General features: G+C 34.7%; 1 protein-coding gene and 2 non-coding genes across 4 annotated transcripts; all 3 read right to left on the bottom strand.

Moving 5' to 3' along the window:
- Positions 1-1,681: 1,681 nt before the first annotated feature.
- LOC122296507 (protection of telomeres protein 1b-like) lies at positions 1,682-10,473 on the bottom strand. Of its 2 annotated transcripts, XR_006238575.1 has the most exons (11): positions 10,291-10,473; positions 8,884-9,020; positions 8,198-8,387; positions 6,782-6,846; positions 6,562-6,647; positions 5,262-5,543; positions 5,043-5,116; positions 4,892-4,950; positions 3,150-3,302; positions 2,750-2,835; positions 1,859-2,041 (listed from the first exon to the last, which is right to left on the bottom strand). XR_006238575.1 is itself a non-coding variant. In XM_043106274.1 (10 exons), exons 1-10 carry the CDS (start codon positions 10,412-10,414, stop codon positions 1,829-1,831), a joined length of 1,383 nt encoding a protein of 460 aa, XP_042962208.1. In that variant the 5' UTR covers positions 10,415-10,471; the 3' UTR covers positions 1,682-1,828. The 2 variants fall into 2 exon arrangements, 1 of the variants encoding a protein (XP_042962208.1); XM_043106274.1 differs by lacking the exon at positions 2,750-2,835 and having other exon boundaries at positions 1,682-2,041; positions 10,291-10,471.
- On the bottom strand, positions 9,568-9,667 carry LOC122298051. Its single transcript, XR_006239107.1, has one exon. It is a non-coding gene; the product is annotated as a small nucleolar RNA snoR113 (small nucleolar RNA).
- LOC122298050 lies at positions 9,980-10,079 on the bottom strand. The gene has a single exon (XR_006239106.1). It is a non-coding gene; the product is annotated as a small nucleolar RNA snoR113 (small nucleolar RNA).
- Positions 10,474-17,240: the final 6,767 nt, after the last annotated feature.

Genomic DNA, 17,240 nt, shown 5'->3' with positions numbered 1-17,240 from the left:
TTGTTTCGGCTTAGCTAAACATTAGCATTGGTGCTATATGAGAGAGACTAATCAAAAGTCCACATAAATGTGGGAGATAATTTCTTAATATTATAATGAGTATAAAAAATCGCACACTGCTAAATGATCTATTGTGTCATTGATTAATCAATGACAATCCATCCAAAAATGCACAAAAAAATTTTGTAATGCTTTAACCCCAAGTAGATCATTGCATGCAAGTAGTGCGACAAAACAAGACAATGTATGATTCTTTGGAACACTACTGGTGTCTATTGAGACACTAACAAAAATTGCAGCAACATTTGTTGACATTGGCAACAAGGAGAAAACTATTAGGAAAACGTCCAGCTATTTCGGACTCAAGCCCACTCTGGATGACAACTTCAAGTTCATTGATGAGATACCTCCAAACAAGAAGGGTGAGAAAGAAAGAGAAAGTTTAGAGAAGATTTTAACGGCTAAATTTAATCACATCTTAACTCGCATGATTGGTAACATAAACACTTACATGGTTGAGAGGAGAGAAGTGGTCACCAAGGCAGAGTGAAAGAAATGAGTTATTTGCACTTAAGAAGGAAAAGATCGATATGGAGATTATGAAATTAAATCTTGTTGGCATGAATGCAATAAAGCAAGACTATTTCCAAAATCTTCAAAAGGAAATTTACAAGGTTTCAAAGAGTAAGTCTTCATCTGCATCTTCATCCCCATCCACACCTTTTGGAAGTGTGTAGCTGTTTGATCGACCTTTTTGGATAGTTGTTGTTGACATTAATGTAGATCAATGCTACACTTTTATTTTATTTTATTTTAGTTGCTGCCTAGCCCCAACACGTGGCTAGGCAGCAACCATGTGACAAGTCTGATTGTGTATTAATTCTATGGCTGGAAAATACACTTTTGAATTGGAGGACCTGAATTTGTAAGTAGGTGTTGTGTATGGAGGCAACTATGTTTTTATTTTTAATTTTTAATTTTTTTAAGGAAAAATCTAATTGCAAGCACAATTGTCCCCAAACGATAGTCCTGTGCACCGCACCCACTAAATTTTTCATACCCAGAATTGGTTAAATTGCAGGCTTTTTACCTAGGGGTATAGCCCCAAATGATTGTTTGCACCTATAAGATGTTAAACCTTGGACTTTGAAGGGAGTGATATCCAAGACCAAGGCCTTCACCACTTGGGCTAACATATTGGGATTGTCATTGTATGGAGGCAACTTTGTGACTATGCTAAATGTGTTTGGAATGTGTATGGAGTCAATTATGTGACTGTGTGCTGAATGCGTATGGAGAACCATGTGACTGTATGGACTACGGAGTTAATTATGTGATTATGTGCTAAATATGTATGGACTGTGTGACTGTATTTGGAATGTGTATGGAGACAGCCATGTGACCGTTTTGGGTTGTGCTGAATGTGTATGGAGGCAACTATGTAAATTTGTTTGGAATGTGTTGAATCGGATGATTTGGATCAAATGTAAATTTGATTAAAAATATTAAATTAATCATATTTTATTATTATATAGAGATAAGATGCCTAATCCAATGTGGAAATATGTTTTGGATGGAATAGGCAAAACATGCGACATTAGTCAAAATTGGAGTTTGCCAAATCCAACATTTTGCAGCCTACCATCTATATGATGAGCCAGTCTCTGGTGGGAAAAAGAAATTAAAACGAAATGCCCCAATTTATTTACAGTTATGTAAACAGGATAATATAGCATATACAAAACAATGCCCAGTTCAGCCGCAGTTACTAGCATGAAGTAAGGAAAAAAAGTAGAGAGAAACGATCTGACAATGCTTGTAGAACTCCTTACTCCAGCTTGGTGCCAAAGATTCGATAGTGTCTACTCCCCCAAACATCATTTTTAGACAGGTAGTAAGATTTCAGGCAAAACTGTGCCCAAGGGGGATTTCTCAAAGCATTTTCTACCTCCTTGCCAGTATAACTTACTGTTATTCCAAGCAACTTGTTTAGCTTCAGTTTCAATACGTTAACGGAGGGATACCCACCAAAAAATTTCTCCTATCATAAATGAAGACAACAAAATTAAAAAGAATCTAACCACGTAAAAGAGTAGAGATCAAAGAAAGTAAAGTAGCATATGAAACTCATTGACTTAAATTAATTAAATCTTGAATTAAATCTAATCCATCCAGTAAGCATATGAAAAAGTATTCATAGTAGAATATTTTGAATATTTTGTCATGCAAACTCGTTGGCAAGTAGACTAGAGGCTGGCTAGAGAAGTATGTGCAGAAACGTTAAGCATTTTTGGGTTTGGGTTGGTCATCCCCCGCAAGTGGAGTTGGTATGCTGATGGAACCCTTGTGAAACACAGAGAAATTCAAAGGTTTAGAGGACGGTGTCTTCGCGTGTCATGGGGTGCATTTGAAAAGAACACGATGCTTGAATATTGAAAGATTGTGAGAGGACAGCATCAAAGTTAAGCCATTGTATTCAGTACCCTCTATGTTTGGATGACTGCTCACACAAGCTCCCAACTCACTAGCTTTCTAGAATTCCAAACCTGTTGCTATATTTCTTTTGCGTGCTAGTAGGGTGTATCCCTTTGTATTCTTCCTGTGTGCTTGTCTTCTTTTGTGCTTTTGATAAAATTGTATTTCTTATATCAATATAAATATATATTTAAAAAAAAAAAAACTTGTGCAAAATGTAGTCTATATATGTTCTAGGGGTGTACAGGACCGAAACATGATCAATTGGACATACCAGAACTGGTAGGAAACAGCTGATTATTCACCAGACCGGTTGGTCGTCAGTCCCAAAGCTTAAGAACCGACATGTATCGGTTTGATCTAGAGTTTGATATCCAACAAATCAGGACCAAATCAAACTACATTATTTTTAATTATTGCTATATTAAAAAAATCGCATTGAGAGAGGATACAAGCCCTTTCATTTATGAAGAAGAAGAAGAAGAATATATTGGTATAATTTTGTTTTGTTTAAAAACTGAAGTGGCCAGTACCTATGTCTAGATTTGAGCTGAGACTCAGACTGCTAAGCAGGAAATACATGAGCAAGAGGAAGGAATTATTTATTTCAAAGGGGCGCCAAACTCACGTAAAAGTATATCGGATGAGGTCAAATTGTTGAATTATGTTCTTACCCCATCTTCACCAAACAAAAAAGCATGGATTCTAGCAGTCGGATCCTCCAGGGTCAGCCTGATCCTGTAAGTCCCAAGTGGAGAGCAGAAGTCCTCAGCCTGCCATGGAAGTACTGCTACTACTCGAGCTACACACTTGAATTTAGCTGTTACCTGTAAGACATGCAGTTCACTCAGCAAAAACGAAGATTGAGCCATAAGACCACGTCATACTTTAAAATGCTCAAATGAATGCCAAACTCCAAGACATGAAGTAGCATCCTCACAGAGTCATTGGGGAAAGGGAAAAAAAAAAGCACCTGCATTTCCATAAAAGTGAGGGTAATTGAAGAGATTGGCAGGAGGGGTGTGAAAAAAGGGGAGGGGTGAGATAAGACATCTCAAAGATGAATACTTTCTTTTTTCTATGATGAGGAATCCTGGAGACCATGCGACCATGCAATGCAAGATCTTTTACCCAGTTAAATCCCAAACCCATGTATCTTGTTCCTCACACGGATTAAGTACATCATTGGTTTTTTAACCGATGGGACGTGACCCCTAAAACTTGTTTGCACCGAAAGGTTAAAACCTTTGACCTAGAGGGAGCACAACACCAAGCCCAAGACCCTTACCAATCGAGCCAGCCCCTAGGGGTTCTCAAAGATAAATACTTCCTTCCCCAGTTAATTACTGGATCCCAGCCAGTATAAGCCCTCTCTCAGTCACAAAACTTGTATTTATTTTCCTTTGAACTTGTAGGATTTAACCACTACAAAGATGCTGTCTGTTTGAGACTCTGGACACAGAAAAAGAAATCCATCCTTAAGATTTACCATTAAGTTTCCCCAACCAATTATATCTCTTTAATATTTCATTGGTTCTCCATCCACTTATGGGAAATCTAATATTTCTTTAACGAATCACAAGCACAGAAACCATGCCTTTGATTTAATTGTAATGAAACAATGCTAAGAAGACAAATACTTGCACATTGAATGGACATGCCAATGGCTGGAGAAAACTGTAATATTACCAGGAGATTCTACTTCTAATCACATTTGTGATTGGACACAAAAGAAACAGTCATCCATTAAAACCTAAAACTCTTCCTTTGAAAAACATTATGAGAAATCAAAATTTTCATAGACACACATGCAATAGCACGATAAACTCATTTATGATACTATGCAGAACATAAAGGACTGGTTACCAGTCAAGGATCACTGGGAGTGTCTTTTATTCAATGGGAAGAATTCCCAAACTTCAAAATAGACAAAATAGTAGTGGTAGTAGCAGTGGTAATAACGATAATGCTAACAATAATGGTTATAGTTACAACAACACAACACATAAATAAAGGGCTTGGTCTTGGTGGTATGCTCCCTCCAAGGTCTAAGGTCCAAATACTCTTCAGTGCAACCAAGCTCTAGGGACCATCGGACTGAAGGATTTTCCTCTTGAATTACCCAAGGTGCACTTGCGGGAAACTCCTTACCGAAGTACTATGCACCCCCGGGATTAGTCAGGATATTATTCTCAGACACGCAGTGCCAATAAAAAATAAATAAATAAACAACTAAACTAGCACGCATAGGCAATGCTCTTGTATATGTCCCGTATACTTAGGCTCTTGCCTATTCTTATGATTAATAAAATTTTGTTTACCAATAAGAAAAATAAATAGATAAACAAAGAGTTTAGGGGTTATATTTGCAAGCATCAAAAAACAAAACGGTTTGGGAGGGAACAGATATGGATACCTCTCTATAAGTAAGAACATCCATGAGTGTAACAAATGGCACACGATCATAATCAACTTCTGCAGGGGGAAAGGATATGCACCATCAAAAAAAGCTTCCAGAACACAACTGTGATATCATTTATTACCGAAATCCAAATGCAATGTGAAACCTGTAAGGCGTGCCCACGGAAAGCACCAGTATGGAATCCGTCCCCACTCCAATGATAACCGCTCATCATATAACCTGAAAAATAATCATGCCATGGCATTTCCTTAGCAAAAGTTTGTGCAGTGCCCATTTTTCCTCTTTAAACTGAACAAGCACGTCGAAATAAAAAGAGAGAAGATATTATAGTATTAATAATGTGTCCATTCAAAGCAGCAACCACCTTTGGCGTGTTGATATTAGATGGTCCTCATTCTGACTACATCGAAGCTTCGTGAAATGTGTCAACACACCAAGCCATAATCCTGAATGCACTTCACAGAGAACATTCACAAATTTTACCCATTTCCCAACATGCAGCAAGTCAAGGTAATGCTTCTGAATGCCTTGGTGGAAGATCACCCTTAAGATGGTTCCGACAGTAGGAAAAGTACATAACAGATCTCTTGGCAAGGATAGGGGTTCCAATTGTAAAGGAAGCGGGTTATTCTGTTCATCTTCTAGCCTGTGATTCATGGTTAAAAACCTTAATATTCTCTAACATAAAAGCAGAAATAATTCTTATAAGTAACTAAAATTTCATTAAAATGCGCAAAATGCAAAATCCAAGAATACGAGATATTCAAGAGAGCCACCTGTCTAGAGATAGGAAAAGTAATGATAAAATCATTAGAAATTAAGCTCATTAAATTCTATAGGAATTGTGTAAGGGGACAAGGATCCTACCCATTTCACTTGTCAATTTACTCACTTTTTTCTGGATAAAAAGAAGTTCTATTAATACTAACGGAGGAATAGGCCAATCCCAACTACACAAGATGTATACAAGAGAAAACACCTAGTTAAGAGCTAGAAATAGATACAGGGAAATTATGGAAATTGAGCTCATTAAGTCTACAGCAAAAGCTCATAGAAACAAATTATTGAAGAAGAGACTTCTAAGTTCTTTCAGGGAGCATTCCTTATCTTCAAAGTTCTCTTCATTCCTTTCCCTCTAAATGCTTAATTTGAAGCATATGGGAACCAATCTTCCAAATTGCCGTAATTTGCAATATGCCATAGGGACCCCCACAGCTGGCAAGAAGATCAATCACCCTCGCATGCATAACCCTTGTAAGTCCAACTCTGCTATAAAAATCAATCCACATAGCCCTGGCAACCTCACAATAGAGTATCAAATGATCAACTATTTCTCCACTTTCCACACACACAACACCAGTCAATAACTATTACCCGATGCTTCCTTTGTTTGTCCATGGTAAAGATCTTCAATAAAAAAACCAATGAATGCAAAGAAGGCAACCTTGAGAGGCACTTTACTCCTTCAAATATCCCTCCACAGAAAAGAATTATTAACTTGACTAGTGAATATCACAAAATGAACATACAAAGAATTTCACTATCCTAGAGGGAGTCCAAAGGACCTAATGGAATTATGCTAAATTGAGTGTCAATTGCAATATGTCAGCTTTAGAATAAAAAAAAATTGAACATAAGTAGTGAAAATCAACTAATCAACTCACTTTGTAGGTCTAATTGGTGGAGCATCAGTTCCATCCCAAAGATACGTCATCCATTCATCTTTAGCAACCTCACTGATATGAACTATCTTAGGCACAATAAATTGAACCAATATAACTTCATCAAGTTAGACCATTGGATAGATAAATAAATAATAAAATATAGTAATCCTTTTCATTAAATCAAATACACAAATAGTACCCATAATAAAAGTTGAATTACCTTGCATGCCAAATTAACCCGTTGCCCTTCCTTGATTTCTCTCAAAAACAAGAAGTCAGTCGACCCTACAAAGAAAATCCATGGTTTGAAGTTTGCATCAGAATGAAATGCATAGTCAAACTCCAGCATCAAAACAGAAAGGAGGGGACAAAGAAGTTGATAGACATATTAAGTGTAAGTATCAGGAAAACAAAGTTCTGGTGCTTGCTTTTCTGTTTCTGCGTAAATCTCTTACCCTCTTTGAAATTCATGGCAACGTTCGAAAGTTCATATCTTGACACATAATCCAAGAAAGTGATCTCCGAGATTAAGAAGAAGCCTTGTGTAAGAAAATACGATTATATAATATTTTCTTTAGTAGAGTATGCTTTAATATATGGATTATAAATTCAATTTCTTCAAAAACTCACTCACGGTTAGGTATGTCAGAGAGCTGTTATAAACTGCCAATGAAGTCATGTATGCAGCTGCACTCAACAATAATAGCAAGCAAAGGAAATGATACATAGCAGGACATAGGCGTCAGAGTCATTTTTTTTCCTTTTGCTTGACATGTACAATGCACTAAGTCTATTTTTACTTATTTATTTACCACTAAATATATTAACTTGGACATTCATAAGAAAAGAGAGCATTTAAAGTGAGATGACATGAGAACCTTACCCTTTTTTCTCTCTCTTCTTGATAAGGAAATTTTGGAATTAGAAAATGATCATAATTTTTTTTATAAGATAAAAAATTATCATAATGATCATGGGACTTATAAAAAATGATCATAATAACTTTTCCTTCCAACTCATTAACCCTCTGATTTTGGTGGAATAAAGATGGCCAAAAGTGGGATTTTGTCTAACCAAAACCCTTTCCTTCCTCACCAAACTTTTAACTTTCCCATGAACTCCCTCCAATGCCCTCATACCATTCATCCAACTGCATGAGGAGTGAGGAGAGAAAATGGGGAGGGATGAAGTGGTTCCCTTATGCCTAGTTGGATGAGAGAGAGAGAGAGGGTTGCAATGTGTTTCCCTTTTCATAAATTATAAATGCTAAAAATGAAGCAAATAATTTCATAAAAGTCAGTTAAAACACCCCCCCCCCCCTTTTAGTCTTATCCTCAAAACATCTAAAACAAAAAAAAAAAAACTCACAAGCATTCATATCTCGTATTTAATAATTTCAAAGGAACATTCAAAAGTTTCCATTACTAATAAAAAAAAAAAAAAGGCTTCAGTTTCCATGCAAGTAACCTGCATCACAGTAGCCAAAGCAAGAACTCTAGATGGGTATTTATGTACGGATTCAAACAATATATAGCTTCAGCGTAGCAATACCTTTGATAATGACTTCAAAGAGAGAGCAAATATAAATGAGGGATGAAGTCATTGCTTAACGATATCAATTTAATTTTAAGAATACCTTCATCAAGCTGAAAATTTACAAACCATTTTCTTAGGCCCTCTATGAACTTCTTGTCCAGCTCTCTTGGGCGAAATTTTGAAGAAACTTGATAAGGACGTAAGTTTTCACTTTCTTTCCCTCCATATAGAGCAAAAGAAGAAAACTTCTTATTGAAAACAGCATTCACTTCCCAACCATGGGTTTTCATCTGCAAAATAGCACATCCCAACTTTTACCACTTCAGAATATTAATCCCCATCAAAAATAAAGAAAATTCTAACTTAATAATACTATAGGCAATATAGAGGACAAAGTCAAGTTAGAAAAAAAAAAAAAAAAAATTAGTGGATACATTAGCATCTCAACTCCATTTCTTTCAAGAGGAAGTTCCCCCGCTGACCATAAATACCATAAAAAAGCGTGTGAAGAGTAATGTTATCTAAAGCTAAACCAAGATACACGTAAAAAGTCTGTCTCACTTCATCATAAGAAACTCGCCAACAAATTTAGTGGGTTTAACCTGTTGAACATTTTCATCCACAAATAGAAACAACTAATCAAACCAGAAAATATATAATATGAAAACCTGGGGAATGTCCAAAACTTTTATATAAACCAGATAACTCCAAGAAAAAAAAAAATCATTGAATAAGAAAAGCATCACGGAAATCATATTTTTTAAGGAATATGCAATCAGGATGTACCACAACATGAGAAAGCTGAATTATGTCGCCAGCTGATGCGATGTGAGGGAGCTTGTCCATGCTTTCCTCAAAAACATTAACTGAAATCCCATCTTTTGGATGTGATTCATCAATTATTCTTAATGTACAACAGCAATCTGCAAACAAATAATAATTACAAAGACCACTGGAGTACAATCAAAGCACATTTCAAGTAAATATTTCCCAAGTGACATGATTACAAAACTTAACAGATGTTGGATCTGCTAACTTGACTTTAGTATTTAGTAGAAAATGCAAGCAATACAGTATAGAACCAACTGGATATCAAAGGTTACACCATACCTAATTAATATGTACTGCAAGGAGCAAGAATACATTGTTTTCCCCAGACAGAATAATTTTCCTCTAAGACCGCTGAAGAGCATTTATTTTGTTTGAAGATTTGCATAAGGAGGTTGAGTGAAAATTTGCTACCCACGTCAATGATATGATTACAAGATATTCATAAATCTTCCACAACTCTCGTTTGGAAATTTTGCTTTAATCAAATATAGTGTTCCGTGACTTATAAAAAAAGAAAAGAAAAAAGAGTTCCGTGTCTTATGAGATCTGATAACAAAAAAAGCCACATTCTAAGATGCGTATCCCAAAAGGAACAACCAGGAATATGAAACGATGTTTTCATTTCCAACATTGTATGAAATGGCTCAGAACAGAAACCTTACAGCACTTTTCATCACTCTACTACCAACCAACCAAAGCGATAGCAGCCGTAAGTCCGGCCTTTGTGTCATCATCACCAGAAAAGTCATCAATGGTCCAACGTTACCTTTTTCATTTCAGTAAACTCAAAAATTCAAAGAAATGTACTTTCTAAAAGGAATGCGCTACCCACGTCAATGATATGATTACAAGATATTCATAAATCTTCCACAACTCTCATTTGGTAATTTTGCTTTAATCAAATATAGTGTTCCGTGACTTATAATAAAAATTAAAAGTGTTCAGTGTCTTATGAGATCTGATAACAAAAAAAGCCACATTCTAAGACGCATATCCAAAAAAGAACAACCAAGAATATGAAACGATGTTTTCATTTCCAACGTTGTATGAAATGGCTCAGAACAGAAACCTTACAGCACTTTTCATCACTCTACTACCAACCAACCAAAGTGATAGCAGCCGTGAGTCCGGCCTTTGTGTCATCATCGCCAGAAAAGTCATCAATGGTACAACGTTACCTTTTTCATTTCCGTAAACTCAAAAATTCAAAGAAATGTACTTTCTAAAAGGAATGAGAAACTAAAATTGGAACCACAAATTTTGAGAGAGACTATATTAGCAGCACAGTTTTGAGACAGAACAGCAACCATGATATTCCAGGAAATGTAGAACTGCTAGAAGCGAATAAGAGGAAGAGAGTACCAGTTCCCTTGGTTTGCCTTGGAGCACTGAACTCAATGATCACGCCGATGAGGTTCACCCGCTGATTGATTGAAGCAACGGCGTCTCTTATCTTCAAGAACTTGTAGTCATCGCCATCCCCCATTTTGCTAAACCCTCTGGTAGGGTTTCTGCTTCACTCTGATTGGCATATATACCCGGGTTTTATCTGGCGAGGTGAGTTACAAAAAACCGAAAAACTCATCTCAACTTATCAATATAACTTTTTCAAATTTCCATATAAAATATAATAAATAATTTTATTTTTCAAATCTCAATCTAAAATTAATATTACAAAATTATCTTATATCAATATTTTATTTATTACTATTTAAAGCATCTCATCTCATCTCATCTCATCTGTATAACCAAACGGGATCTTAGAGACTGTTTGGATTTAGAAATTCTCTTAACCTATCTCATCTCATCTCATTACTATAATTTTTTTAAATTCTCACGTAAAATAAAATAAACAATTTAACTTTTTTAACTTTTAATTTAATTTTTTCAAATTCTAAAATAATAATAATATTAAAAAATAATATTCTAATAATATTTTATATAAAATTATCTCATCTTATCTAATTATTCAAACAACTTCTTAATTAACTTCTTATGGAAGGGGACTCACAGTTGGTAGTAGACTCTCTGGATAGTACAAGAACTAATATTCTCTGACAAATGAAACCCATCATTGAAGACATAAAGCTATTATCAACTTCTTTTAAGCGTTGGATCTTTGCAAAAATTCATCGATTTGCAAATCGATGTACACACGCGATGGCTCAATAGGCTGCAATCAACTCTGTCTTTGGCTGTATACCTTTTGATTTATTGTCTAGATGCTTATTATTTATTGATAGTGGAAATGATCCTCCTTAGACTTTGTAACTTAATTATTATATATGTAAGCTTGATTTTTTTTTTAAAAAAAATTACTTCTTAAAGTAATTTTTTAATTTAAATATTTTATTTTATTTTTACTTTAATCACATCTTTTGATACGATGTATCTATTGCCTCATTAGTTTTAGACATGCACTTGAGATGAATAATATGTCTGATTTGGGTTGGAGATTTGCTACATACAAATACAGTTACGCACTAATCTGTATACTAATACTGATTTATTCATACTTAAAATTTAAATTAACATTATTTTTAATTAAATCTACTTTTTGACCAATCACATCATATTGGTGCAAAGATTAATGTACAATTGTGCTTGCAAGTATATTTTTCCTTTGGATTGGGAAGGTGATAAATTCACACGGAGCAATAAACATGTAGATGACTCCTTCACAACCAAAAGATTGGACAGAGACATGACCAATGCTAAATGGATAGAATTATTCAGTAATGGGGTGGTGAAAATTTTACCAGCTGCTAGATCTGATCATAGAGCTATAATGTGGTTTTGAATGAGGAAAACTATGTAAGGAGAAAGAGGATTAGGATATTTAGGTTTAAAGCAAAATAGGCATTGGAGGAGTAGGGACGCACGCACTGTTATTCAAAAGGCATGGATTAGATGGAGCTTTACAAAAGCTGAGGATGAAGGAAAGAGTACAAGGCAGAAAACTGAATTACTGAAACTGGAGCAGTCAAATCAAGGCCCCCATAATGGAGTAGCTATAAAAAGATTGCAAGAATATATGGAAGCTGTTGGAAAAAGAAAATATAAAGTAGAGACAGAGGGCTAAAACAGACTAATATCAATTGGGAGCTAGTCAGAGAAGAAGAAAAAATTGGGTCAAACAAATTATAGATCCCCAAGGTAGATAATTGAATGATATGGAGGAAATAGAAGGGGCTTTTCATCAATATTTTTAGGGTATCTTTTCTTCATCTAATCCTTCCAAGGAGGAAATAGAGGATTCTATTAGTACCATTTGATCCAAGAATATTGGCTAGTATGAATGAAGTTATGCAAAGGGAGTTTACAAAGGAAGAAGTTGAAGAAGCTTTGAAGTGGATTGGGCCTCTTAAATCTCCAGATCCCGATGGCTTTAGGGTTTATTTTTATCAAACTTATTGGAACATTGTTGGAGAAGCGGTATGTAAAGTCATCTCAAGTCCTATATTAATGGCATAACTTACTATGTACAAATCATGTAACAGATACCAAAAAAAGAAAGAAAAAATGAAAGGAAACAAAGAAGTCAACTGCTAATTCCAGTGTGCTCTTCAATTTCCTTTTCTGTCTAATTCTTGTGATTCCAACTTCCTTCTAGAGACTTTGATCCTTGTTGATGCTACTGAGTAGGCATATCTTTCTTCCTTAGCCGGTAGTCTTGCTGGCGGTTATCATTTTGATCTTCATATTTTAACAAAATGATCTTGTAACTTGAAACATATACTGTCATATGGCTTTCACGCAATGTATGAGAATGAAAACTCTTCTCCAGTGAAATTATAAAGAAAAACTCATTTCAGTTTAAAAGATTCCTTTTTTGAGCACATATGAAAATTTGTGAATTATTCCTATCTTAAGAAAATCACATGAACATGTCAGCTCTTCCATGTCTAGGATATATGAATGCTAGTTTGCTCAGACACATTGTTTAGAAAGACATGATCTTTTCTTTTTCTTTCTTTTTCTTCTTTAGAAAGCCAATGTGATTTTTATAAAATGATAATTTTGGATTCTAGAAGTTTTTGGGGTCAAACTATTATGTTTAAGAATAATCCGTTTAAGATGTTTTTGTACTAATTTCTTGTTTTCTTTTTGCAGCACAATATCCGCTTTATTTGCTTTAACAAATATTACTCTTTATGTGAAGAACTACCTAAGAAATAAATGGTTGGAAAGCTAATGACAAACACAATGTGAAGAAGAAGAATTACACAGGAAGAACTTTCATGTGATTTGATTTATAATTTTTTTGATCTATCATATTATATTTATTATTAATTTATTTATTTATTATATTGTTATATTGTGGTATATCATATTATTGGTGCATTCTAAACGTCGGCATAAAATAAATTGCTAACGGGAGCAAATATAGTTAGTGGTGTTTATATAATGCGTCAACAACATACTAGTAGTGGCATTTAGATTAATGCCATTAATTAATATAATGCTTTGTCAAAATACTAGTGGTAGCGCTTATTTAAATGCTGTTAATTAATGCAATGCGTTGGTAACGTATTTGTAGCGGCGTTTTTATTAATACCGTTAATTTAAAAAATGCGTTGGCAACATACTCGTGGCAGCGTTTATATAAACGCTGTTAATTTATTTAATGTGCCACCAATATACTATTAGTGGCATTTAAATAAATGCCACTAATTTATATGATGCACCGACAATGAACTAGCAACTATGTTTGTGGTAACGCCGCTATTTTAATTAGTAGCAGCATTTAGATAAACCTCGTTACTATATTTAAGGTGTCGTCAATGTACTATTAGTGATATTTAAATAAAAGTCGACAATGTATATGATGCACCAATAATGAAATAGCAATGGCATTTATGGTAACGCTGCTATTTTAATTAGTGGCATTGTTTAGTTAAATGTCGTTAATATTATTTAATGTGTTACCAACATATTATTAGTGGCATTTAAATAAATATTGTCAATTTATACGATGCGCAGACAATGAAATAGCAACGACATTTATAGTAATGTTGCAATTTTAATTAGTGGCGACGTTTAGATAAATGTCGTTAATGGATTGATTGTGTCACCAACGTACTATTGGTGGTGTTTAAATAAATGCTGCCAATTTATATGAAGTGTTGGCAATGTACTAGCAATGGCATTTATTGTAACACTGCTATTTTATGTAATGGGATGGCAACACACTAATTGCAGCATTTTTTTAAATGCCATTAATTTGAAAAAGCTAGCGGCATTTAAAGAAATGCCGCTAAATGGTATACAAACGCTGTTACTAAGATTTTCAAGCACCGACATTTGGACAAATGCTGGAATGTGGAAATAGCGACTCCAAGGTATCGGCAGGCGGTTACGCCGGTAGAAAAACACTACAAATTAATTTGCGGTATTTTATTGAACAGTTGTTGGCACATAACCAACGCCGACAATTCTATCCTTTTTGTAGTGTAAATATATATATACCATACGTGTATAGAAGCTCATGCCTACATATGCGTTTTCAAAAATCAGTAAGTGTTTTCAAAAATCAGTAAGTACCTTTGATTTTTGAAAACATTCTAAAATAATGCTCTCCTCTTGCTGCCTTGTGTTATTATTTCTTAGCTTCAACAAGAGTTGATTAGTATACTTTTGCTTTATCATTTCAAATCTTGATCAGGATTTAGTAGGCATTACAATTACAATGATAGCTTTTGAAAATTACAATCTTCTAATTTTATGCCTTGATGGTGTAGGTGGGCTGACAGTCACTTGGTGCATATATTATCGCCAAACATATATCGAAATACTTCTGAGGCTCTTGAATCCTTTGACAACATCACAAGCAATGGTAAGAAATGCATGAATCCAATAAGAATTTATTGGTATTTTCATTTCTTAATCTAGACAACAAAAATGGTATTTTGTACATTTCTGTCGAATAAATGAGATGCTTAAGTTCTCTTTTTTGAGAATCTTGTATGATTAGACGTTGGTCATAGGTATCAGGGGGCATTTCATCCTATTCTTCTTTTCCTGACTTCTTGATTGTCCATTTTCTATTGAATAAATGCAATTGTGAAATTCTCTTTATTGAGAATGTTGTATGATTGGATGTTGGCGAATGCAGTAGGGTTCATTTCATCATTTTCTTTTAATTATCAACTTCTGTCTTTTGCTAAAAATGTGCCAAAGCTTTGGCCTTTCTGTTGGAAATTTAGATCTTTTAAATTCACCCTTTTAAGATCTACCATTTGCAAAAATAATAAGAAAAATAGAGAAATAATAACAACATAAAAAATTTACGTGGAGACTCCAAAATAGGAGAAAAACCACCAGACTTAGAGAAGAAAATTCACTATGTGAAAAATTATTATAATCACACAATTTTTCTCCTCACCCCAAACACACCCACAAAGCTACCCCTAGTAAAACTTTAACTTTATATCTCTTTTCCTTTTTACAAAAAGGCTAATAAAAGAATTTAACTAAAGTCAAAAGTTATTAGATAAGTTTTCAACTGGTGCACTTAAACTAAGAGGTTATGCCTCTTATTTATAATATATGACCTATGCCATTTTCTTTAATCTCACCAATGTGGGACTAAAACAAGGAGCATAAGTCAACAATCTCTACTTTGCAATTTTGACTGGTCCCACAACCAAGCTTCACATCAATGAAGATCTTCATAGCTTTCGCTATCATGCTTCACCATAAAAACATACCCACTCAGAATAAAACCAATTCCAAGCATTTTATTTCGGCTCATGTCGAAAAATAACATTTATGAAAATTATGATGTAACTTCCATATTTGGCTCTCCTGAAAGTTTATCAGTCATCGATATGAATTTCCACCACACACCCTACATCAATGCCAAACCAATGCTTGTGTGCAAACTTGTGGACTCGCTAACATTAACATATCCTCTATCATGACAACTTTGGCAATTAGTGGCATTCCATGAGGATGTACATGTCTCTTTTTAAATATCAAAATCTTCCATGGAGAGAGACATTAGCATCAATACCAGTATCTCCATTTACTGACTTAGAGCCACTTGCCGAACATGCTCCTTGTACTAGTCGTTTCACCAGTCGCTAGTATCATTGCTAACTTCAGGGGTTGATCTGCCCTTCAACGCCTTGTATAAACCAATTTCTTCACCTCAAATTTGATAGGATTTGAAGTCCTACTTCCTAATATTGCTTTGATGAATTTACCGTATTAATGAATAGTACCTCACTCAGTTCCCAGAAAAGATTGGAGGGTCACAATGGACACACTTAAAATTTTCAATCTCCTAGACAAAACTTCTTTATACTATACATATCCATACTACCACACAAAAGCTCCACCCTACAAAAAGAACCTAGTGGCTCTGATACCAAGTGTTAGAAATTTAGACCTCCCAAATTCACCTCCCCTAGGATCTACCTTTTGCAGGAATAACAAGAAAAATAGAGAAATAATAACAACATAAGAAATTTACATAGAGATTCCAAAACAGGAGAAAAACCATCAGACCCAGAGAAGAAAAATTCACTATGTGAAAAATTGTTACAATCACACAAATTTTCTCCTTACCCCAAACACACCCACAAAGCTGCCCTACTAGTAAAACTTTAACTTTACATCTCTTTCTATTTTTACAAAAAGGCTAACAAAGGAATTTAACTAAAGTCAAAAGTTACTAAATAAACTTTCAACTAGTGCACTTAAATTAAGAGGTTAAGCCTCTTATTTATCATACATGACCTATGCCATTTTCTTTAATCTCACCGATGTGGGACTAAAACAAGGAGCATAAGTCAACACTGTCATGTCTTTTTAGAATAGTTTTTTTATGGTGTGTTGTGTCCGACCTATCTGATCTGTTATCTTCTGGGGTTATCACAAAATTGTGGATCTGTGTGGCTGGGTGGGTGGGGAGGAGACCATTTATACTCTCATGTTACCATTCTACATATGTTTGAAATTTTGTGCCAATTGGTCTTCTCCTGCTCCTACATTCTCAAGTAAATGATTAACTTGGGCTTTAGACACTGGGTGATAACATTAATCCATGCAGCAATGTCTTATAATATTACAGGTAATTTTGGCTTCACAGAAAAAATCGCTATGAAATATTGTGGAGTTGCTGTTGTGTAATTAGAGTCCAAGAAATTGAAAAAGAAATATAACATCACTGATGAACGTGCAACCCTATATGAATCTGTGGAAACATGGGTGGATGCTCTAAATAGCAGGGATTTCCTTGGTATGCATATGTGACTGATAAAAATGCGAGATGCCATATTTGTATCCCTTAATGTCTAGTCTTTTAT

The sequence above is a fragment of the Carya illinoinensis genome, chromosome 15 (genome assembly GCF_018687715.1).
Source record: "Carya illinoinensis cultivar Pawnee chromosome 15, C.illinoinensisPawnee_v1, whole genome shotgun sequence".
NCBI lineage: Eukaryota > Viridiplantae > Streptophyta > Magnoliopsida > Fagales > Juglandaceae > Carya > Carya illinoinensis.
This window is presented reverse-complemented; position numbering and strand designations above follow the sequence as displayed.

Excerpts from the sequence above, each read along its gene's own strand:
- LOC122296507 (XM_043106274.1), bottom strand. The coding sequence starts at position 10,414 with ATGGGGGATGGCGATGACTACAAGTTCTTGAAGATAAGAGACGCCGTT. Across the intron at positions 6,648-6,781 it reads GGGTTAATTTGGCATGCAAG|ATAGTTCATATCAGTGAGGT; the intron begins GTAATTCAACTT and ends ATTGTGCCTAAG. Across the intron at positions 5,544-6,561 it reads CCACCAATTAGACCTACAAA|GCTAGAAGATGAACAGAATA; the intron begins GTGAGTTGATTA and ends CATGAATCACAG.